The sequence below is a fragment of the Macaca mulatta genome, chromosome 11, assembly GCF_049350105.2.
Source record: "Macaca mulatta isolate MMU2019108-1 chromosome 11, T2T-MMU8v2.0, whole genome shotgun sequence".
In the NCBI taxonomy this organism is placed as follows: Eukaryota; Metazoa; Chordata; class Mammalia; order Primates; family Cercopithecidae; genus Macaca; species Macaca mulatta.
This window is the reverse complement of record NC_133416.1, coordinates 13,526,360-13,551,327: the sequence shown is the minus strand read 5'-3', so window position 1 is coordinate 13,551,327 and position 24,968 is coordinate 13,526,360. Positions and strand designations below refer to the sequence as shown.

The 24,968-nt window shown below is 36.0% G+C and overlaps 3 protein-coding genes across 3 annotated transcripts; all 3 read left to right on the top strand.

Annotated features, from left to right (window-relative positions):
* Nucleotides 1-71: 71 nt before the first annotated feature.
* LOC719464 (taste receptor type 2 member 46) lies at nt 72-7,488 on the top strand. The gene has a single exon (XM_015151084.3). It carries the CDS (start codon nt 4,354-4,356, stop codon nt 5,281-5,283), a length of 930 nt encoding a protein of 309 aa, XP_015006570.2. The 5' UTR covers nt 72-4,353; the 3' UTR covers nt 5,284-7,488.
* A 4,842-nt stretch (nt 7,489-12,330) lies between these two features.
* On the top strand, nt 12,331-16,546 carry LOC100426468 (taste receptor type 2 member 31). Its single transcript, XM_015151086.3, has one exon. The coding sequence runs from the start codon at nt 14,432-14,434 to the stop codon at nt 15,359-15,361; it is 930 nt and encodes a 309-aa protein (XP_015006572.2). The 5' UTR covers nt 12,331-14,431; the 3' UTR covers nt 15,362-16,546.
* A 755-nt stretch (nt 16,547-17,301) lies between these two features.
* Nucleotides 17,302-23,495, top strand: LOC100427231 (taste receptor type 2 member 46-like). The gene is given in 2 exon segments (XM_015151085.3): nt 17,302-21,629; nt 21,632-23,495. Coding segments are annotated over 2 exon segments (930 nt in total). The 5' UTR covers nt 17,302-21,584; the 3' UTR covers nt 22,517-23,495.
* The last annotated feature ends 1,473 nt before the right edge of the window (nt 23,496-24,968 follow it).

Here is a 24,968-nt window from a genome sequence, read left to right as displayed (position 1 = left end):
TGATTATTGTACCAATGAATATATTATTATTATTAATTATTATTCTTATTGCTATTATTTTGAACAGGTTCTCACTGTGTCCCTGAGACTGGAGTGCAGTGGCAGGATCACAGCTCATGACAGCCTCAACCTTCTGGGCTCAAGTGATTCTCCCACCTCCACATTGCTAGCAGCTGGGACTGCAGGGGAACAATCTCACGCCTGGCTAATTTTTTATTTTCTGTTAGGATAGGATTTTACCATGTTACCCAGGCTGATTTCAAACTCCTAGGTTGAAGTGATGTGTCTGTTTTGGCCTCAAAAGTGCTGGGATTACAGTCATGTGCCACAGGGCCCGGTCTGTAATATTATTAATATATTAAATTAGCACGATGTTTTAAAAAATGTAAATTAAACTGAGAACAGAAGTGACATAGTCCTGACATAAAACAGTGAAGCAGTGCTATTATTTTTACAATACAAAGCAAATTGTTTTGATTTTCCCTCTTACTGGGTGTAGATTAAGAAATATTGACCAAATCACGAGCCACATTAAAAGTACCAGAAGCTCTGCTCTGCTCAGTGAAGATAGCAAATCCTGGAAAGAATTTGTGAGTGTTGATTTAAGTTTATGGTAGTCTGCATTCATTCTATAATTCATCTGGTTTTGGTAGAGGCCAGATAGGTTAAGTGAATAGAGATCTAAAGAGACTACTGTCCCCTGTAACTTGCAAGTGTTTTGTCAGGGCAGTGACCAGTTCCATTCCTTAGGGAATGCAGTTATTATATTTTATACATTGCATTGCCAGTAGAGGAGAATTTGAGAGGCTTCCCCTTGGTCCTGCTATAATAATGACCTTTACTCTACAGGTTTCAATTACACATTCAGGAAGAAGTAATAACTGCAAACTGATTAGATCCACCTCAGGATGGACATGAGCCGAAGCTCTAAGTAGCATCTGACCTTCAAGCACTCCCACTGCAGGCTGGATGTGAGGACTCATGCCTGTAGTCCTAGTGCTTTGGGAGAGCAAGGAGGGAGGATCCCTTGAGAGCAGTAATTCCCTGTGCAGCATATGGAGACTCCATCCATACAAAAAATTAAAAAAATTAGCTGGCATGGTTGTGCATGCCTATAGTTCCAAACACTTGGGAAGTTAAGGCAGGAGGATTGCTTGAGCCCAGGCATTCAAGGCTGCAGTGGGCTATGATCCTGCCACTGTACTCCAACTTGGGTAACAGAGGGAGACTCTGTCTCAGAGGAAGAAGAAAAAAAATGTAAGTTCTCGCTGATATCTTAAATATCAAGTAAAATGGGATCAAATCAATAATTAACAATCTTTGGTTCCTGCCTATAGCAAACAGGTAAAATTGAAAGTAGTTATGTAAAGAATAGATTAACTCCTAACAAAATTAACCAAAGACAATTTTATTTTCATCTCCTTTCTTTGTTGTTTTTTTTTGAGACAGGGTGTTGTTCTGTCTCCCTGCTGGACTGCAGTGGCACGATCCTGACCAATTACAACCTCCATCCCCTGGGTTCAAATGATTCTCCTGCCACAGCCAACTGAGTAGCTGGGATTATAGGTGTGTGTGATCACACCTGGCTAATTTTTGTATATTTAGTGGGGACAGAGTTTCACCGTGTTGGCCATGCCGGTTTCAAACTCCTGACCTCAGGTGATCCACCTGCCTTGGCCTCCCCAAATGCTGGAATTACAGGCCTGGGCCACCATGCCCAATCTATCATCTGCTTTTTTAGGTAATTATATTGAGGCAGGCAGTAGTTGTAAAATGCAGTCTCACATCATAGCTATACGCTAACCAGGAGGGTATCTGGTTTCCTGTCTTCACAGTCTGACTAGAAGATTCCCTCTTAGAAACCATTATACTGTAAAAACGGAAAAGAAATAAAATCCAAGATTGGAGACTGATTTGGTAAATATGTGCATAATTATAAACGAATGTTTACTGTCAAAAATAATGTCTTATTGCGGTAATTACATAATTGATAATATATAGGCAAATGGCAAAAAAAATAGACTGGAGGCGGAGGTGACAGGAGTAAATTTACTTAAAGTATTTTTTGAACTGTTCTATATCTATGAGGAGATTTTGAACAATGACCCTGTAATTCTACCCAAAGGTATATATACAAAGGAATTGTATCAAATGATATTTGAGAGAATGCTTTAGTAGAATTATTCATAACTGTTCAAAAAAAAGCTGGCCAAATAGATATTAAGGATAGATCAATCATTACAGTAAATCCACACAACAGAACAACATAGAGAAGTGAAAAAAAATCATATGTACATGCAACTCTGTGACTAAATTTCAGAAACACAATGTTGAGACCAAGAAACCACAACCAAGAAGAACATGAAGGATTGCACCTACACACAGTTGAAAGCAGGCCAGACCAAGCTGTGCAGTTTAGGGTTGCATACCTAATTGGTAAAGTATAAGGAAAATCAAGGAAATGATCATCATAAATTATGGGTATTGTTTATCTCCAGAGATGTGAACAAGGGGTTACAGGCTTGGAAAGTGGCATGGAGGTGGACCTAGGCTGTTTTCGGTGTTCCTTGTCTTGCCTGCCATCATGGTTACTTGAGTGCTTATGATACATTGTGGTATTTCCCATTTTTGTTTTGGCTCATTTCTAAGTGTGCGTTATTATTTTAACATAAAAATTTTAAATTAGGAGAAATATCTTATAAAAGTTTATTATTACTCATTATATACTGCAGGAAAAATAAACTATTTGTATACATTCTTATACAACTCTAAGAGAGTTGAAGTAAGAACTTTCTTATTTAGTTGTAACATGAGGAAATTTGAGATGATGTTATCTGTCACCTCCAGATTTTTCCAAAGGATTTCTTCTAGCCTTAATTATCCACCTCATAGGAATAAACCTTTGCCATTCCCCATCGATTTTTTCCTTTTGGCTCCTGAATTTCTGACACAACAAGGTTGTACATATTTTACACACTCTTAGTTTAGCAGAGCTCTTTTCTCAGTTATGTTTTTCTGCAAGAGAAACCCTCCAAAACTACATCATATATTTATATATTATATCTTTAGATCTCATTTTTCTAAGCCGGGTTTGGTGGATGTCTCTGGGGATTTGTGGTGGGCCAAATTCTACATCTTGGAGGTCGTTAGAGTTTGGCCAATTTAGTCTGGATCAGGTGGGGACAATCTGCCTTCATTAGTTTTTCATTCTCCTTCTGGGAACAGTGTACTAGCTAGGAGATATTCTCATCCTAAATAGAAAGAGGAAAAACCCCAGTATGGAAGCCATCTCAAATCTCTATGCAAAGTATATTAATTTTCAGTTCATCAAAGCAAGCTAAATTATTGAACTTCAAGTTCAGGGGAAAAGTAGTCAGTCGTCCTGTGATGGGAGGTTACTGCAAGATTATATGTCAAAGGGCCTGGTACCCATGAATACTTATAAAATTGCTGAATATTTTAATTAAATAATAAATATTTAAACTTTAGACTTGAAAAAACTTTACCAAAGACCTAATAATTAGAGATGTGTTTGATAAATAAATATTGTTCATGGGCTGAAAACCCTGAGTGGGAAAATAGGACTAATTTCAGCTGGACAACCCCCTGGAAACTCATTTTATAGTTTGGAAATTACAAGAAAATAATTCATTCCATTCATAAGTGGTGTGCACATGTGTGTGTTTGTGCATTTATTTATGAGCTTGTGAATAATGAAGTCACACAAAAGTATTAGCAGCAACCAGATCTTATGGAGTACCTGCCTGCCTGTGGTTCTCAAGTAAATCTTAGATGCTTTTGATAAAAGAAGGTTGAATTCTGTGTATTTAAATCTGGTGTTTAAAAAAGACTGTATAGGTCATGATCTTAGTTATGACCAAGCTCCCTTTAAGAATTTAGATATTTACTATATGATCTCTGTATTGAGTTATAAAACTTTTCTAACAACTAAAGTCACTAAAGACAGATAATGGAGAGGTTACACAAGGAAAACTTGCAAACACTGAAAGTGAATATGTCCTTGTTTGCATACTAGCAAATGAGAATTCAGGGTTCATGTCAACTTCAGTATGAATAATTCCAGCCTATAACAAGAACAGACAGTGAGTGAATGAGTTAATTTGAGTTGTTTTGAAATTAAAAATGTTTTCCATAAAGAGAGCATTGAACTCATCCATTAGCATGCTATGGTGATTTCTGGCTTTACACTGGTCACGAAAATTAAAAGTAAAAAGAATGGCACAGCAGATACACAAATCAGGTACATATAGATTTTAAGGTCAGGATATTCAAGCAATCACAACCTGCGATGTTACACCGGCATTTTAAAAATTTCTTTCTGTCTGTTCAGACATGATAACTGTTCTATCTATCACTTTTTCCATTCTAATAATGGTTATATTTGTTATTGGAAATTTTGCTAATGGCTTCATAGCATTGGTAAATTCCATTGAGTGGGTCAAGAGACAAAAGATCTCGTTTGCTGACCAAATTCTCACTGCTCTGGCTGTCTCCAGAGTTGGTTTTCTCTGGGTATTATTACTACATTGGTGTGCAACTGAGTTTAATCTAGCTTTTTATAGTGTAGAAGTAAGAAGTACTGCTTATAACGTCTGGGTAGTGACCAACCATTTCAGCAGCTGGCTTTCTACTAGCCTCAGCATATTTTATTTTCTCAAGATTGCCACTTTCTCCAACCTGATTTTTCTTCACTTAAAGAGGAGAGTTATGAATGTCATTCTGGTGATGCTGTTGGGGTCTTTGCTATTTTTGGCTTGTCATCTTTTTGTCATAAACATGAATCAGATTGTACAGACAAAAGAATATGAAGGAAACATGACATGGAAGATCAAATTGAAGAGTGCAATGTACTTTTCAAATATGACTGTAACCATGCTAGCAAACTTTGTACCCATCACTCTGACCCTGATATCTTTTCTGCTGTTAATCTGTTCTCTGTGTAAACATCTGAAGAAGATGCAGGTCCATGGCAAAGGATCTCAAGATCCCACCACCAAGGTCCACATAAAAGCTTTGCAAACTGTGACCTCCTTTCTCCTGTTATGTGCCATTTACTTTCTGGTCATAATGCTATCAGTTTGGAATTTTGAGAGGCTGGAAAACGAACATGTCTTCATGTTCTGCCAAGCTACTGTATTCAGCTATCCTTCCACCCACCCATTCATCCTGATTTGGGGAAACAAGAAACTAAAGCAGATTTTCCTTTCAACTTTGTGGAATGTGAGGTACTGGGTGAAAGGACAGAAGCCTTCATCTCTGTAGATTCACGAGAGGGGCCTTGTGTGTCTTCTAGCAGAAAACAAACTGGTGATGTATGAAACATTTTCTATTTCTTACTGGGTTTTCTGTAATGTATGTATATGAATAATTTCCAAATGTATACCTAGAAAAGTCTTTTACCTAATGTTAGTCTAAAAAGCATATATGTGTGTGTGTGTGTATTTATGTGTGTATGAAAAACTGAAGAACATTGACAATAACATGCTTTTTATTGTTTTTTCAAAGAATTGCCAAATTATAGAAAGTACGACAAAAATTCCTCAGAATTCTGAAGCCATGTTTATTTTATGCATGTAGTTTTAATTTCATTTGAAGAATTTATGTCTATTTATAATTATTAAGAACTAACAGCTTATCTTGGGGAAAATATTGCTCTTTTGATTGTTATTTGAACCACACAAATATACCACAGTGTGCTTAGAATTCGTTGTTTTAACCTATAACTTTTTGGATAATAATGTCATTCAATTCTATCTCAATAATCAGGATGTATCTTTGGGGTTTTATTCCATTATGAATTCCTATTTTATGTTTAGTAAAAAGCAAACAGAATTGTTGTTAGAAAACAATGCACACAATAAAATTTGAGTCACAAGCATATGTAGAGTAAATTCCATCTATGTCTACCATAAACAGTACTGAGGTATATTAGATTTAATACAAGTATATGAGTAGCTTAGAAAAAAAAGTCTTCTATAAGAGGGATGAAAAATCATGATCATGATCTTGAATGCTATTATCAGCTTTCATATGCAGTTAAAAAAGTCATTTCTTCCAACTTTTGATCTAAAGAAAGGCTTTTTTTGAAATTGAGCTCTGATGTAAATTATTTTAGTATTTTTTCTATGGCACTTCTAAGTCCCTGAATTGCTAATGATATCCTTATCTTCCATTTATCAAATTCCTTCTAAACTTCAGATAAGAGAACTCCAAGCTTCTCTTTTCTAAAAAAAAACTATCAATGTGAAAATAGTATAGAAATTATGGAAAACAATTCAGTGAAACTTTTTGTAAGTGTTAAAATAGCATCTATGAAATCTATGTATTAATTATAGGATGTGCCGTAACATTGTAAGCTTGTTGTCAGTGATGAAATGGAAGTGTGTTGACATATTCACATTCATAAAGCATTATTAATAAGTTTATATGAAATAACAATCATAGAATGAAAAAAGATTAATATAATTTATTGAAATAAAAATACATTTTGAATAAGAATAGAAAACGGCTTGGAAAATATTGTTTAATAACATTTTATGTAAATACAAAAATGTATATATTAGCCTGACATTACTTATTTTGGAAAGTATATGACACAATGGGAATTTTCATACACTACTCCTGGGAGTGCCATAAATGTGTGCCATCATTTCAGCTGAGTATGGTATTATCTGATTACGATGAAGGATTACATCCTAAGATCCAGTATGGACACTCTTATCAGAATGCATATACATACACATGCATATCACTGAGTTTCAGTAGCTAAAGTTGAGAAATCCTCCAAATGTCTACCAGTCCTCTCAATGGATAAACAAACTGTGGCATACTTATACAATGGAATGCTATACAGCAATCAAAATTAACAAACAAGACTGCCATGTTTACAACAGAATAATACAACTATGAAAATGAACAAATTTGAGCTACATAGATATTAATACTCACAGATATGAGAGGAATTATCAAGATGGAAAATACATTTAGTATAATCTCATTTACATAATGCTGAAAAACATTGTTTTTAATACATTGTAATTTTTTACCTTGGTAATAAATCTCTACAGTGAAACATATGAGTGATCATTAAAACAATTGGGATAGTCAGGAGGGAGGAAAATATCAACAAGAAGACTTTCATCGGGAGTATCTGGATTGCTGGAAATTCTACTTTTTTTTTTTTATTTTTACACTTTTATTTGGATCTCATCTGTGTGAAGTATCTTTGACTGTGTTGGTCATCGTTGAATCAAATATCTAAATAAACTGAATCTGGAACATCCTAGTCCTCACATCAAGCACTGAATGAAGTTGGAATGGGGACTGGTGGTGGTGGTGGTACAGCAACAGGGTAGCCTAGTTAGGTTGCACAAGCCCATCAAAACACATGTGATTGTATGATTAGAACCAGGAAACTGGTTACTAGAAAAAGGAATTTAGTGGACTGTAGAGAGAAAATATTACATATTCAAGCACCTCACAACAGCTTAACACCAATTTTGTTTGAGGAATTCCTTTAGGTGTTAAAATACAATAAACAACCACAGCTGCCCACTTTTTGATGTAGCGGTTTGATTTTTTCTTGCAAATTTGTTTAAGTTCTTTGTAGATTCTGGATATCAGCCCTTTGTGAGATGGGTAGATTGTAAACATTTTCTCCCATTCTGTAGGTTGCCTGTTCACTCTGATAGTAGTTTCTTTTGCTGTGCAGAAGCTCTTTAGTTTAATTAGATCCCATTTGTCAATTTTGGCTTTTGTTGCCATTGCTTTTGGTGTTTTAGTCATGAAGTCCTTGCACATGCCTATGTCCTGAATAGTATTTCCTAGGTTTACCTCTAGGGTTTCTATGGTTTTAGGTCTAACATTTAAGTCTTTAATCCATTTGAATTAATTTTTGTATAAAGTGTAAGCTTTCTACATATGGCTAGCCAGTTTTCCCAGCACCATTTATTAAATAGGGAATCCTTTCCCCATTTCTAGTTTTTGCCAGGGTTGTCAAAGATCAGATGGTTGTAGATGTGTTTTATTATTTCTGAGGGCCCTGTTCTGTTCCACTGGTATATCTCTCTTTTGGTACAAGTACCATGCTGTTTTGGTTACTATAGCCTTGTAGTATAGCTTGAAGTAAGGTAGCATGACACCTCCAGCTTTGTTCTTTTTGCTTAGGTTTGTCTTTGCAATGCGGGCTCTTTTTTGGTTCCATCTGAACTTTAAAGTAGTTATTTCCAATTCTGTGAAGAAAGTCATTGGTAGCTGGATAGGGATGGCATTGAATCTATGAATTACCTTGAGCAGTATGGCCATTTTTACGATATTGATTCTTCCTAACCATGAGCATGGAATGTTCTTCCATTTGTTTGTGTCCTCTTTTATTTCATTGAGCAGTGGTTTGTAGTTCTCCTTGAAGAGGTCCTTCACATCCCTTGAAAGTTGGATTCCTAGATATTTCATTCTCTTTGAAAAAATTGTAAATGGGAGTGCACTCATGACTTGGCTCTGTGTTTGTCTGTTATTGGTGTATAGGAGTGCTTGTGATTTTTGCACATTGATTTTGTATGCTCAGACTTTGCTGAAGTTGCTTAGCAGCTTAAGGAGATTTTGGGCTGACACAATGGGGTTTTCTAAATATACAATGGCAAATTCTATTTCCTTACCAAGGTCTGGTAGCATCAACGTTAGCATTATAATTTTTTCTTACTTTTTGTTAGGTGTTATTACTCTGTATATGTATGTTATATGCCACAAAAAAAAGTGTTAAAAATTTCATGTCTAAAACACCAAAAGCAACGGCGACAAAAGCCAAAATTGGCAATTGGGATCTAATTAAACTAAAGAGCTTCTGCACAGCAAAAGAAACTACCATCGGAGTGAACAGTCAACCTACAGAATGGGAGAAAATTGTTGCAATCTACTCATCTGACAAAGGGCTAATATCCAGAACCTACAAAGAACTCAAACAAATTTACAAGAAACAAGCAAACAACCCCATCAAAAAGTCGGCAAAGGATATGAACAGACACTTCTCAAAAGAAGACATTCGTACAGCCAACAGACACATGACAAAATGCTCATCATCACTTGCCATCAGACAAATGCAAATCAAAACCACAATGAGGTACCATCTCACTCCAGTTAGAATGGCAATCATGAAAAAATCAGGAAACAACAGGTGCTGGAGAGGATGTGGAGAAATAGGAACACTTTTACACTGTTGGTGGGACTGTAAACTAGTTCAACCATTGTGGAAAACAGTGTGGCGATTCCTCTAGGATCTAGAACTAGAAATACCATTTGACCCAGTCATCGCATTACTGGGTATATACCCAAAGGATTATAAATCACGCTGCTATAAAGACACATGCACATGTATGTTTATTACAGCACTATTCACAATACCAAAGACTTGGAATCATCCCAAACGTCCATCAGTGACAGACTGAATTAAGAAAATGTGGCACATATACACCATGGAATACTATGTAACCATACCAAAGGATGAGTTCGTGTCCTTTGTAGGGACATGGATGCAGCTTGAAGCCATCATTCTCAGCACACTATTGCAAGAACAGAAAACCAAATACCGCATGTTCTCACTCATAGGTGGGAATTGAACAATGAGACCACTTGGACACAGGAAGGGGAACATCACACACCGGGGCCTATTGTAGGGTAGGGGGAAGGGGAGGGGGGAGGGGGGAGGGATAGCATTAGGAGATATCCCTAATGTAAATGATGAGTTAATGGATGCAGCACACCAACATGGCACATGTATACATATGTAGCAAAACTGCACGTTGTGCACATGTACCCTAGAACTTAAAGTGTGTATTAAAAAAAAGTTAAAAGCAGAAACATAAAGTACATTTCTAAGTACAAAATTAGGGTGATACAGCAAATTCTCATAGATACCATTGTAATTAGAGTTTTGCTGAATAAAGGAGCATAGAGCATTATGGTACTAAGAAATCCAAGTTAAAATTTAAAATTTTTCTTTTTTAATTTTGAGACTGGATCTCGCCGTGTTGTCCAGGCTGGAGTGCAGAAGTACAATCTCAGCTAAATGCAACCTCTGCCACCTTGGCTCAAGTCATTCTGCCATCTCAGCCTCCAGAGTAGCTAGGGCAACAGGCATGCACCACCACGCCCTGCTAATTTTTTCTAGTTTTTTTTTTTTTTTTTTTTTTTGTAGAGACAAGGTTTTGCCATGTTGCCCAGGCAGGTCTTGAACTCCTGTGCTCAGGCAGTCCACCTGGCTCAGCCACCAAAAATGCTGGGATTACAGGTGTGAACCACCACACCTGTACCAAAACATTACTTTAATTAATTAAAACAAAAGAAAAGATAAGAAAGAACTATAAATCCACCATCTTAGTGTTAATATGAGTTTGAAACAACAAAATTTGAATATTTATGACAGATAGACACCTTTTCGCTTATTTCCAATTTAATTATTTGTGATACACATTTGAAAGTGTTAGAAATCCCCAAAATAGAATCCTAATTGTTGGAGGTCACTTTTGTTATCAACTTTTAAAATGCAGTAAAAGAAAAAAAGAAGAAGCAAATAAATCATTGAAAATATGTTGGTTTTACAGTATTCTTGATGAAATACCATGTGAGGGTATTTGTCTAGGCCTGATGCTGAGAATTACAGAAGTATCATGAGGCCATGATGAGGAATAATAGTGTTCTCTCATCACCCTGAACTCCAGTACTTAGAAACAAGACTGAAATCACATTTATCAAATAGCATTCTCCCTTTCACCTGCCATCATCATTCTCATCGTCATCATGTATATCTTCATCTATCTCATGGAATGATTTGTTTTTGAAATATTTAAATACATAATATGGAAAATAAGGAATTTTAAAAAGATCATCATTGTGAGAAAGTTACAATAGTAAACAGCAAAGTTCAAGTCGAGCTCAATACATTTAGGTTTAAACATTAAGTGTAGTTTATTTTAGAATACATTGCCTAAGCAAATAATTATTTATGAACGACCTTAAATGAATCCTCATTTCACTAAGATCACAATAGAAACAATTTAGATTTTAGTGTAAATAGAACTCCCTAATAACAAAGATAAAGCAAATAACACATTTTTATGAGCAAGCTTTTATTTCTAAAGAGCGAGTTTTTAGGACCAAATTGTCAAACAGAGGTAAGACCTCAGATCTTCTGTCACACTTGAGTGAGTGATGATGGATTTCAAAGGTTGTAGTTCTATAACCAAAACCATATTCACGGATAGGGATTAAATGGTGGAATTCCATAGAAGCACTAGATTCAGGTTTATTTCCATGGGACTTCAAGTCTACTTGTATCAGACGTCCTTCAGTTTTTCATAAACTTGTAAGCACTGTTTCACTATTTGATCTCTTAAAGATTGTTGTAAACTAAGAAGTCTTGATTTCTGCTGATAAAAACAGCGTAAAATTAAAATCATGGAATAGAATGGTGGAGCTGTTGTTGAGATACTTTGTCTTATTAATTGAAGTGACATTTTGAGATCCAGTACTTCTCACTGAATTTCTCTGTGAGGAGAGTTTGCGATGATGATCCAGAAACAGAAAAGCTACTATCCAAAAAATGCTATCACATCAAATCAATTATCAATTTCTTCCAAGTTGCAGGAGGATGCCTAGACCTTGCTTTTATTCTTTTCTTTGACCAAAGTGTTACAAAAAGAAGAAAATCATTACCACTTTCATGTCAGAAAAATGGCATGGAGATGGACCTAGGCTGTTTTCGATGTTCCCTCTTTTGCCCTGTATAAGCGTTACTTGACTGTTTCTGATACATTCCGGTATTTCCAATTTTTGTTTTGGTTCATTTCTCAGTGTGCATGACAATTTTAACATATAATTTTTAGTCAGGAGAAATGTCTTATAGAAATTATTATTACTCATCTCATTATATACTGAAGGGAAAAATCAATTAGCTGTATATACATTCTTATACAACTCTAAGATAGTTGAAATAGGAACTTTCTTATTTAGTTGCATTATAAGGAAATTTGAGATGATGTTATCTGTCAAGCGCAGATGTTTCCAAAGGATTTATTCTAGACTTAATTGTCCACCTCACAGGACAAACCTTTGCCATTCCACATCTATTTTTACTTTCTGCTCCTGATTCCTGACACAACAAAGATGTACATACTTCTCACACTCTCGGTTTAGCAGAGTTCTTTTATCAGTTATGTTTTTCTGCAGGAGAAAACCCTCTAAAACGACATTAGATATATATATCTCACATGTCTTTGGATTTCATTTGTGTGTGTGTGTGTGTGTGTTCTGTTTTTTGAGATGGAGTCTCACTCTCTTGCCCAGGCTGGAGTGCAGTTGCACGATCTTGGCTCACTGCAACTTCTGCCTCCTGAGTTCAAGCGATTCTCCTGCCTCAGCCTCCCAAGTAGCTGGGACTACAGGCAAACGCCACCAAGCCCGCCTAATTTTTATATTTTTAGTAGGGACGGGGTTTCACCATATTGGCCAGGAAGGTCTCAATCTCTTGACTTCGTGATCTACCCTCCTTACCCTTCCCCGCGCCTGGCCTGGATTTCATTTTTCTAAGCTGGGTTGATGGATGGCTCTGGTGAGTTGAGATGGGCCAAATTCGGCATCTTGGAGATAGAGTTTGGCCAATTTAGTGTGGATCAGCTGGGGGCAACCTGACCTCATTAGTTTCTCATTCTCCTTCTGGGAACAGTGTACTTTCTACGTGATGTTCTCATGGTAAATGGAAAGAGGAAGAATCTCCAGTATGGAAGCCACCTCAAATCTCTACGCAAAGTGCAGTAATTTTCTGTTTATGAAAGTAAGTTAAATGATTGGACTCCAAGTTCAGGCGCAAGGTAGTCAGTCTTCCTGCAATGGGAGTATGCTGCGAGATTATCTATCAAAGAGCCCGGTACTCAGGAATTCTTATAAAATTGCTAAATATTTTATATAATAATAAATATTCAAACACTAGACTTCAGAGAAACTTTACCAAAGTACTAAGAATCAGATATGTGTTTGATAAATAAATATCATTCATGCGCTGAAAACTGTGAGTGTGAGAATAGGACTAATTTCATCTGGATAACCTCTTGGAAACTGATTTTTTGTTTTGGAAGTTACGAGAAAATAATTTGTTCCATTCATAAGCGGTGTGCCCATGCATGCATATGTATGTGTATTTCTGAGCTTGTGACTAATGAAATTATACAAAAGTATTAGCAGCAACCAGATCTTATGGAGTACTGGCCTGCCTGTGGTTCTCAAGAAAATCTTAGATGCTTTTGCTAAAAGCAGTTTGGATTCTGCGTATTTAAATCTGGCATTTAAAATGTCAATATAGGTGATTATCTTAGTTAAGAACAAGCTCCCTTTAAGAACGTAGACATTTACAACATGAACTATGTATTGGATTATAAAACTTCCCTAACAACTGAAGTCGTTAAAGACAAATGGATAGCTTACACAAGGAAAAATTGCAAACACTGAAAGAGAATATGCTCCTATTTGTGTACTAGCAAATGAGGATTCATGTTTCCTGTCAATTTCAGTATGAATAATTCCAGCCTATAAAAGGAACAGACAATGAATGAATGAGTTAATTTGAGTTGTTTGAAAATAAGAATGTTTTCCATAAAGAGATCACTGAACTCATCAATTAACATGCCATGGTGATTTCTGGCTTGACAGTGGTCACAACATTTAAAAGTAAAAAGAATGAGCAAGCACATTCACAAATTAGGTGCATATAGAATTTAAGGTCGGGATATTCAAGCAATCACAACCAGTCATATTTCATTGAGAGGTGAAGCCATCTGGACTTCCTGGGTCGAGTGGGGATTTGGAGAAGTATTCTGTAGCCAGCATGGGGATTGTAAAGTGCACCAATAGGCGCTCTGTGGCTAGCCAGAGGATTGTAAAATGCACCAATGAATCCTCTGTAAAAGGCACCAATCAGCGTTCTGTAAAATGCTCCAATCAGTGCTCTGTAAAACGCACCAATCAACAGGATCCAAAAAGTAGCCAATCACAGGGACGACTGAAAAAGGGCACTCTGATAGGACAAAAACTGAACATGGGAAGGGACAAATAAGGGAATAAAAGTGGCTGTTCCAGCCGGCAGCAAAAACCCAGTCAGGTTCCCTTCAATGCTGGGGAAGGGTTGTCCTGTTGTTCTTCACAATAAACCTTGCTACCGCTCAGTCTTTGGGTCCATGCTATCTTTAAGAGCTGAAACCTGGCTACCGCTCAGTCTTTGGGTCCGTGCCATCTTTAAGAACTATAACACTCACTGCAAAGATCCGTGGCTCCACTCTGGAAGTCAGTGAGACCACGAACCCACCTGCAGGAACCAACTCCAGACACAACATCAGCATTTAAAAATTTTCTTTTTGTCTATTGAGACATGATAACTTTTCTATCCATCATTTTTTCCATTCTAGTAGTGGTTACATTTGTTATTGGAAATTGTGCTAATGGCTTCATAGCGTTGGTAAATTCCACTGAGTGGGTCAAGAGACAAAAGATCTCCTTTGCTGACCAAATTCTCACTGCTCTGGCGGTCTCCAGAATTGGTTTGCTCTGGGTATTATTATTAAATTGGTATGCAACTGTGTTGAATCCAGCGTTTTATACTATAGAAGTAAGAACTACCACTTATAACGTCTGGGCAGTAACCAGCCATTTCAGCAACTGGCTTGCTACTAGTCTCAGCATATTTTATTTGTTCAAGATTGCCAATTTCTCCAACCTTATTTTTCTTCACTTAAAGAGGAGAGTTAAGAATGTCATTCTGGTGATGCTGTTGGGGCCTTTGCTGGTTTTGGCTTGTCATCTTTTTGTCATAAACATGAATCAGATTGTACAGACAAAAGAATATGAAGAAAACATGACTTGGAAGATCATATTGAGGAATGCGATTTATCATCCAGATATGACTGTAACCACGCTACAGAACTTAGTACCTTTCACTCTGACGCTGATATGTTTTCTGCTGTTAATCTGTTCTCTGTGTAAACATCTCAAGAAGATGCAGCTCCATGGCAAAGGATCTCAAGATCCCAGCACCAAAGTCCACATAAAAGCTTTGCAAATTGTGATCTCCTTCCTCTTGTTATGTGTCGTTTACTTTGTGTCTGTAATTATATCAATTTGGAGTTTTGAGAGTCTGGGAAACAAACCTGTCTTCATGTTCTGCCAAGCTATTAGATTCAGCTATTCTTCAGCCCACCCATTCATCGTGATTTGGGGAAACAAGAAGCTAAAGCAGATTTTTCTTTCAGTTTTGTGGAACGTGAAGTACTGTGTGAAAGGACAGAAGCTTTCATCTCCATAAATTCCCAAGAGGGGCATTGTGTGTCTTCTAGCAGAAAACAAACTGGTGGTGTATGAAACATTTTCTATTTCTTACTGTGTTTTCTGTAATGTATGTGTATGAGTAATTTCCAGACATATACCTAGAAAAGTCTTTCACCTAAAATTAGTCAAAAGAAGTATACGTGTGTGTGTGTGTGTAATTTATATGAAAAACTTAAGAACACTGACAATAACATATGCTTTTTTTGTTTTTTCACATGAACTGCCAAATTATACAAAATATGACAAAAATTACTCAGAATTCCAAAGCCATGGTTTTCATTCATGTATTTTATATTTAATTTGTAGAATTTACAATGTCTATTTATAATTATTAAGAACTAACAGCTTATCTCAGGAAAAATATTTCTGTTTTCTATTGTTATTTGATCCACACAAATACACCACAGTGTGCTTAGAATTTGTTGTTAGAACATCTCACTTTTTGGATGGTAAGGTCATTCAATTCTAAATCAATAATGAGAATGCATCTTTGAGGTTTTATTACATTATGATTTCCTGTTTTATGTTTAGTAAAAAGCAATCAGAATTATTGATAGAAAACAATGCCCACAAAAAATTTTGCGTGACAAGCATATGTAGAGTAAATTTCGTCTATGTCTACCATAAACAGTACTGAGGAATATTAGATTTAATACAAGTATGTGAATAGCTTAGAAAAAAATCTCTTTGGTAATAAAGGGATGAAAATTCATGATCATGATCTTGATTGCTATTATCATTTTCCATATGCAGTTAGAAACGTCATTTCTTCCAGCTTTTGAATTAAAGAAAAACTGTTTTTGAATTGAGATCTGATGCAAATTGTTTTAGTATGTTTTCTAAAGCACTTCTAAGCCCCCGATTTGCTAAATATATCCTTATCTTCCATTTATAAAATTCCTTCTAAACTTCAGAGAGGAGAACTCAAATCTCTTCTCTAAAACAAAAACAAAAACAAAAACTATCAATGTAAAAGTAGTATAACAATGATGGAAAATAATTCAGTGAAACTTTTTGTAAATGTTAAAATACTATCTATGAAATCTATGTGTTAATTATGGAATGTGACTTAACGTTATAATTTTGTTGTCAGTAATGAAAATGTTTTGACATATTCACTAATAAAAAGTTCTATTATAAGAGAGAAATGTACAGTCTTGTTCACAGCTAAATTGTATATGAAGGTATTAGTTCTTTGTGTTATGAAATTTTAACGCTGTTACCTTAAGATAAATCATCCCCACAGCTGATTTATGTATTTTTTTAATCATATATCTTCCTCAATACAATGTAAGAACTGTAAAAAAGCAGATCATGTCTTCCTTGCTTTCTGTTGACTCACAAGTTCTGGAACCCAGTACCAAGTGTCGATGTTCAAAAATGATGTTTTAAGGAACAAATAAATGGGTGGGTAAAACGGATAAGTTGATGTGGTAAACCAATTAAAAAATGAAAAGTAAACTCATCACAAAATCTGCTTGGACCAGAGCCTATATCTTCTGTAGAGCCCTCTTTTATTCTAGGTTCCACTCGAGACCAGTAGCCTTTTGAAACTTCGTTAATGAGTCAGAGCAATATTTTCAAATGTGGAATATGTTGGCTCCAAAATCCCAATAGGCCCCCAAAATATTGTGTCTCTTTTGTAGTGATAGGAAATATATAGAGCAAAACATCGTTTACTGTAATAAAGATTGTTTCGACGTGTGGACTGGGGCCACTGAACGCTTTAAAACATCACCTATGTTGTAGGTCCCTGAATCTTCTCAGGTTTATTTATTTTGTTCTGGTATTTTACTTCCATTCAACATTAGGGTATTTTACTATATTTAAGAAACTTGCCACTTCCTGATTATTGTACCAACGAATATATTATTATTATTAATTATTATTCTTATTGCTATTATTTTGAACAGGTTCTCACTGTGTCCCTGAGACTGGAGTGCAGTGGCAGGATCACAGCTCATGACAGCCTCAACCTTCTGGGCTCAAGTGTTTCTCCTACCTCGGCATTGCTAGCAGCTGGGACTGCAGGGGAACAATCTCACGCCTGGCTAATTTTTTATTTTCTGTTGGGGTAGGATTTTACCATGTTACCCAGGCTGATTTCAAACTCCTAGGTTGAAGTGATGTGTCTGTTTTGGCCTCAAAAGTGCTGGGATTACAGTCATGTGCCACAGGGCCCGGTCTGTAATATTATTAATATATTAAATTAGCACGATGTTTTAAAAAATGTAAATTAAACTGAGAACAGAAGTGACATAGTCCTGACATAAAACAGTGAAGCAGTGCTATTATTCTTACAATACAAAGCAAATTGTTTTGATTTTCCCTCTTACTGGGTGTAGATTAAGAAATATTGACCAAATCACGAGCCACATTAAAAGTACCAGAAGCTCTGCTCTGCTCAGTGAAGATAGCAAATCCTGGAAAGATTTTGTGAGTGTTGATTTAAGTTTATGGTAGTCTGCATTCATTCTATAATTCATCTGGTTTTGGTAGAGGCCAGATAGGTTAAGTGAATAGAGATCTAAAGAGACTACTGTCCCCTGTAACTTGCAAGTGTTTTGTCAGGGCAGTGACCAGTTCCATTCCTTAGGGAATGCAGTTATTATATTTTATACATTGCATTGCCAGTAGAGGAGAATTTGAGAGGCTTCCCCTTGGTCCTGCTATAATAATGACCTTTACTCTACAGGTTTCAATTACACATTCAGGAAGAAGTAATAACTGCAAACTGATTAGATCCACCTCGGGATGGACATGAGCCGAAGCTCTAAGTAGCATCTGACCTTCAAGCACTCCCACTGCAGGCTGGATGTGAGGACTCATGCCTGTAGTCCTAGTGCTTTGGGAGAGCAAGGAGGGAGGATCCCTTGAGAGCAGTAATTCCCTGTGCAGCATATGGAGACTCCATCCATACAAAAAATTAAAAAAATTAGCTGGCATGGTTGTGCATGCCTATAGTTCCAAACACTTGGGAAGTTAAGGCAGGAGGATTGCTTGAGCCCAGGCATTCAAGGCTGCAGTGGGCTATGATCCTGCCACTGTACTCCAACTTGGGTAACAGAGGGAGACTCTGTCTCAGAGGAAGAAGAAAAAAAAAAGTGTAAGTTCTCGCTGGTATCTTAAATATCAAGTAAAATGGGATCAAATCAATAATTAACAATCTTTGGTTCCTGCCTATAGCAAACAGGTAAAATTGAAAGTAGTTATGTAAAGAATAGATTAACTCCTAACAAAATTAACCAAAGACAATTTTATTTTCATCTCCTTTCTTTGTTGTTTTTTTTGAGACAGGGTGTTGTTCTGTCTCCCTGCTGGAGTGCAGTGGCACGATCCTGACCAATACAACCTCCATCCCCTGGGTTCATATGATTCTCCTGCCACAGCCAACTGAGTAGCTGGGATTATAGGTGTGCGTGATCACAACTGGCTAATTTTTGTATTTTTAGTGGGGACAGAGTTTCACCGTGTTGGCCATGCCGGTTTCAAACTCCTGACCTCAGGTGATCCACCTGCCTTGGCCTCCCAAAATGCCGGAATTACAGGCCTGGGCCACCATGCCCAATCTATCATCTGCTTTTTTAGGTAATTATATTGAGGCAGGCAGTAGTTGTAAAATGCAGTCTCACATCATAGCTATACGCTAACCAGGAGGGTATCTGGTTTCCTGTCTTCACAGTCTGACTAGAAGATTCCCTCTTAGAAACCATTATACTGTAAAAACGGAAAAGAAATAAAATCCAAGATTGGAGACTGATTTGGTAAATATGTGCATAATTATAAACGAATGTTTACTGTCAAAAATAATGTCTTATTGCGGTAATTACATAATTGATAATATATAGGCAAATGGCAAAAAAAATACACTGGAGGCAGAGGTGACAGGAGTAAATTTACTTAAAGTATTTTTTGAACTGTTCTATATCTATGAGGAGATTTTGAACAATGACCCTGTAATTCTATCCAAAGGTATATATACAAAGGAATTGTATCAAATGATATTTGAGAGAATGCTTTAGTAGAATTATTCATAACTGTTCAAAAAAAGCTGGCCAAATATACATTAAGGATAGATCAATCATTACAGTAAATCCACACAACAGAACAACATAGAGAAGTGAAAAAAAATCATATGTACATGCAACTCTGTGACTAAATTTCAGAAACACAATGTTGAGACCAAGAAACCACAACCAAGAAGAACATGAAGGATTGCACCTACACACAGTTGAAAGCAGGCCAGACCAAGCTGTGCAGTTTAGGGTTGCATACCTAATTGGTAAAGTATAAGGAAAATCAAGGAAATGATCATCATAAATTATGGATATTGATTATCTCCAGAGATGTGAACAAGGGGTTACGGGCTTGGAAAGTGGCATGGAGGTGGACCTAGGCTGTTTTCGGTGTTCCTTGTCTTGCCTGCCATCATGGTTACTTGAGTGCTTATGATACATTGCGGTATTTCCCATTTTTATTTTGGCTCATTTCTAAGTGTGCATTATAATTTTAACATAAAAATTTTAAATTAGGAGAAATATCTCATATAAATTTATTATTACTCATTATATACTGCAGGAAAAATAAACTATTTGTATACATTCTTATACAACTCTAAGAGAGTTGAAGTAAGAACTTTCTTATTTAGTTGTAACATGAGGAAATTTGAGATGATGTTATCTGTCACCTCCAGATTTTTCCAAAGGATTTCTTCTAGCCTTAATTATCCACCTCATAGGAATAAACCTTTGCCATTCCCCACTGATTTTTTCCTTTTGGCTCCTGAATTTCTGACACAGCAAGGTTGTACATATTTTACACACTCTTAGTTTAGCAGAGTTCTTTTCTCAGTTATGTTTTTCTGCAAGAGAAACCCTCCAAAACTACATCATATATTTATATATTATATCTTTAGATTTCATTTTTCTAAGCAGGGTTTGGTGGATGTCTCTGGGGATTTGTGGTGGGCCAAATTCTGCATCTTGGAGGTCGTTAGAGTTTGGCCAATTTAGTCTGGATCAGGTGGGGACAATCTGCCTTCATTAGTTTTTCATTCTCCTTCTGGGAACAGAGTACTAGCTAGGAGATATTCTCACCCTAAATAGAAAGAGGAAGAATCCCCAGTATGGAAGCCATCTCAAATCTCTATGCAAAGTATATTAATTTTCTGTTTATCAAAGCAAGCTAAATTATTGAACTTCAAGTTCAGGGGAAAAGTAGTCAGTCGTCCTGTGATGGGAGGTTACTGCAAGGTTATATATCAAAGGACCTGGTACCCATGAATACTTATAAAATTGCTGAATATTTTAATTAAATAATAAATATTTAAACATTAAACTTGAAAGAAACTTTACCAAAGACCTAATAACTAGAGATGTGTTTGATAAATAAATATTGTTCATGGGCTGAAAATCCTGAGTGGGAAAATAGGACTAATTTCAGCTGGACAACTTCCTGGAAACTCATTTTATATTTTGCAAATTACAAGAAAATAATTCATTCCATTCATAAGTGATGGGCACATGTGTGTGTTTGTGCATGTATTTATGAGCTTGTGAATAATGAAGTCACAAAAAAGTATTAGCAGCAACCAGATCTTATGGAGTACTGGCCTGCCTGTGGTTCTCAAGTAAATCTTAGATGCCTTTGATAAAAGAAGGTTGGATTCTGTGTATTTAAACCTGGTGTTTAAAAAAGACTGCATAGGTGATTATCTTAGTTATGATCAAGCTCCCTTTAAGAATTTAGACATTTACTATATGATCTTTGTATTGAGTTATCAAACTTCCCTAACAACTAAAGTCGCTAAAGACAAATAATGGAGAGGTTACACAAGGAAAAATTGCAAACACTGAAAGTGAATATGTCCTTGTTTGCATACTAGCAAATGAGAATTCAGGGTTCATGTCAACTTCAGTATGAATAATTCCAGCCTATAACAAGAACAGACAGTGAGTGAATGAGTTAATTTGAGTTGTTTTGAAAATAAGAATGTTTTCCATAAAGAGAGCATTGAACTCATCCATTAGCATGCTATGGTGATTTCTGGCTTTACCCTGGTCACCACAATTAAAAGTAAAAAGAATGTCACAGCAGATACACAAATCAGGTGCATATAGAGTTAAGGTCACGATATTCAAGCCATCACAAGCTGTGATGTTCCACCGGCATTTTAAAATTTTCTTTCTGTCTGTTCAGACATGATAACTTTTCTGTCTATCACTTTTTCCATTCTAAGAGTGGTTATATATTTTTTATTGGAAATTTTGCTAATGGCTTCATAGCATTGGTAAATTCCATTGAGTGGGTCAAGAGACAAAAGATCTCATTTGCTGACCAAATTCTCACTGCTCTGGCTGTCTTCAGAGTTGGTTTGCTCTGGGTATTATTACTACATTGGTGTGCAACTGAGTTTAATCTAGCTTTTTATAGTGTAGAAGTAAGAAGTACTGCTTATAACGTCTGGGTAGTGACCAACCATTTCAGCAACTGGCTTGGTACTAGCCTCAGCATGTTTTATTTGCTCAAGATTGCCACTTTCTCCAACCTGATTTTTCTTCACTTAAAGAGGAGTGTTATGAATGTCATTCTGGTGATGCTGTTGGGGTCTTTGCTATTTTTGGCTTGTCATCTTTTTGTCATAAACATGAATCAGATTGTACAGACAAAAGAATATGAAGGAAACATGACATGGAAGGTCAAATTGAGGAGTGCAATATACTTTTCAAATATGACTGTAACCGTGCTAGCAAACTTTGTACCCATCACTCTGACCCTGATATCTTTTCTGCTGTTAATCTGTTCTCTGTGTAAACATCTGAAGAAGATGCAGGTCCATGGCAAAGGATCTCAAGATCCCACCACCAAGGTCCACATAAAAGCTTTGCAAACTGTGACCTCCTTTCTCCTGTTATGTGCCATTCACTTTCTGGCCATAATGCTATCAGTTTGGAATTTTGAGAGGCTGGAAAACGAACATGTCTTCATGTTCTGCCAAGCTACTGTATTCAGCTATCCTTCCACCCACCCATTCATCCTGATTTGGGGAAACAAGAAACTAAAGCAGATTTTCCTTTCAACTTTGTGGAATGTGAGGTACTGGGTGAAAGGACAGAAGCCTTCATCTCTGTAGATTCACGAGAGGGGCCTTGTGTGTCTTCTAGCAGAAAACAAACTGGTGGTGTATGAAACATTTTCTATTTCTTACTGGGTTTTCTGTAATGTATGTATATGAATAATTTCCAAATGTATACCTAGAAAAGTCTTTTACCTAATGTTAGTCTAGAAAAGTATCTATGTGTGTGTGTGTGTATTTATGTGTGTATGAATAACTGAAGAACATTGACAATAACATGCTTTTTATTGTTTTTTCCAGAGAACTGCCAAATTATAGAGAGTACGACAAAAATTCCTCAGAATTATGAAGCCATGTTTATTTTATGCATGTAGTTTTAATTTCATTTGAAGAATTTATGTCTATTTATAATTATTAAGAACTGACAGCTTATCTCGGGAAAAATATTGCTCTTTTGATTGTTATTTGAACCACACAAATATACCACAGTGTTCTTAGAATTCGTTGTTTTAACCTGTAACTTTTTGGATAATAATGTCATTCAATTGTATCTCAATAATGAGGATGTTTCTTTGGGGTTTTATTCCATTATGAATTCCTATTTTATGTGTAGTAAAAAGCAAACAGAATTGTTGTTAGAAAACAATGCACACAATAAAATTTGAGTGACAAGCATATGTAGTGTAAATTTCATCTATGTCTACCATAAACAGTACTGAGGAACATTAGATTTAATACAAGTATGTGAATAGCTTAGGAAAAAAAGTCTTCTATAAGAGGGATGAAAAATCATGATCATGATCTTGATTGCTATTATCAGCTTTCATATGCAGTTAGAAAAGTCATTTCTTCCAACTTTTGATCTAAAGAAAGGCTTTTTTTGAAATTGAGCTCTGATGTAAATTATTTTAGTATTTTTTCTAAAGCACCTCTAAGCCCCTGAATTGCTAATGATATCCTTATTTTCCATTTATTAAATTCCTTCTAAACTTCAGATAAGAGAACTGCAATCTTTTCTTTTCTAAAAAAAAACTATCAATGTGAAAATAGTATAGAAATTATGGAAAATAATTCAGTGAAACTTTTTGTAAGTGTTAAAATAGCATCTATGAAATCTATGTATTAATTATAGGATGTGCCTTAACATTATAAGTTTGTTGTCAGTGATGAAATGGAAGTGTGTTGACATATTTCCTAACAGGAAGCTGTGTTATAAGAAGGAAATGTGCAGTCTTGTTCACAGCTAAATTCTACATGACTGTATTAATTCTTGGTATTATAATATTTTAACGATTTTTTTTTATCATTCTTAGCAAACTATCACAAGAACAGAAAACCAAACACCGCATGTTCTCACTCTTAGGTGGGAACTGAACAATGAGATCACTTGGACTCAGGAAGGGGAACATCACACACCGGGGCCTATCATGGGGAGGGGGGAGGGGGGAGGGATTGCATTGGGAGTTATACCTGATGTAAATGACGAGTTGATGGGTGCAGCACACCAACATGGCACAAGTATACATATGTAACAAACCTGCACGTTATGCACATGTACCCTACAACTTAAAGTATAATAATAATAAATAAATTAAAACAAAAAAAAAGAAAAGAAGAAAAAAAAAATAAACCTGAAGATGAATCATCCCCACACCTGATTTATGTATTTTTTAAAATCACACGTCTTCCTCAGAACAATGTAAGAGCCAAAAAAGAAGAAATTGTTTCTATCTTGCTTTCTGTTGACTCCCAGTACCTAAAACCCAGCACAAAGAATAGGTGGTCAGAAATGATATTTTAATGAGCAAATAAATGGGTGGATAAAGTGGATGAGTTGATGTGGTAAACCAAAGAAAAGGAAACTCATCACAATATCAACAGTTGCATGAATTCCCCTGTTCTGGTCTCAGGTTGAGGTTGCATGCTTATTCAGCAAAATGATTCCTCAGAGGAAAAGTTTGGCTATTCCACAATTTTAGGGCAAATACCACAATAATATAGTCTTGATGCAGCTGTATCAGGTGTCTGAATTGGAGACAAGGTAGAACATCAAAATTAGATGGCACCTATTACAATATTTTTAAAAAGCATATAAAGTACTTTGGTCTATTTGCATATGTATTTTTTCTATTGTGAAATATATATTTGTATTATGATATTTTATAGTTGATTATCATATAAAAATGGCATTTCCTTTCTAAAAATTGAGTTAGTAACCAGCTACTTTACTAAAATGTTTTTAATGTAATACCTGATATTAAAGTGATGATATTTATTTGGAAGGCAAGTTCAAGACAAAAATAGCAAGAACATGTGGAAATTGAGACAGGAACAAACGTGAAACAATGTGTCGTGATGTCTGGTGTGACTTTGCTGGCAGCCACTTCACAGTGAGGTGAGAGAGACAGCACGGTGGTCATTAGATGCATGCACTTGGCTCCCAGCACTTTTCCAGAAGGGTACAAGGGGAAACCACAGCCAGCATTAGTCCATGGAAGAGAAAGAGGAG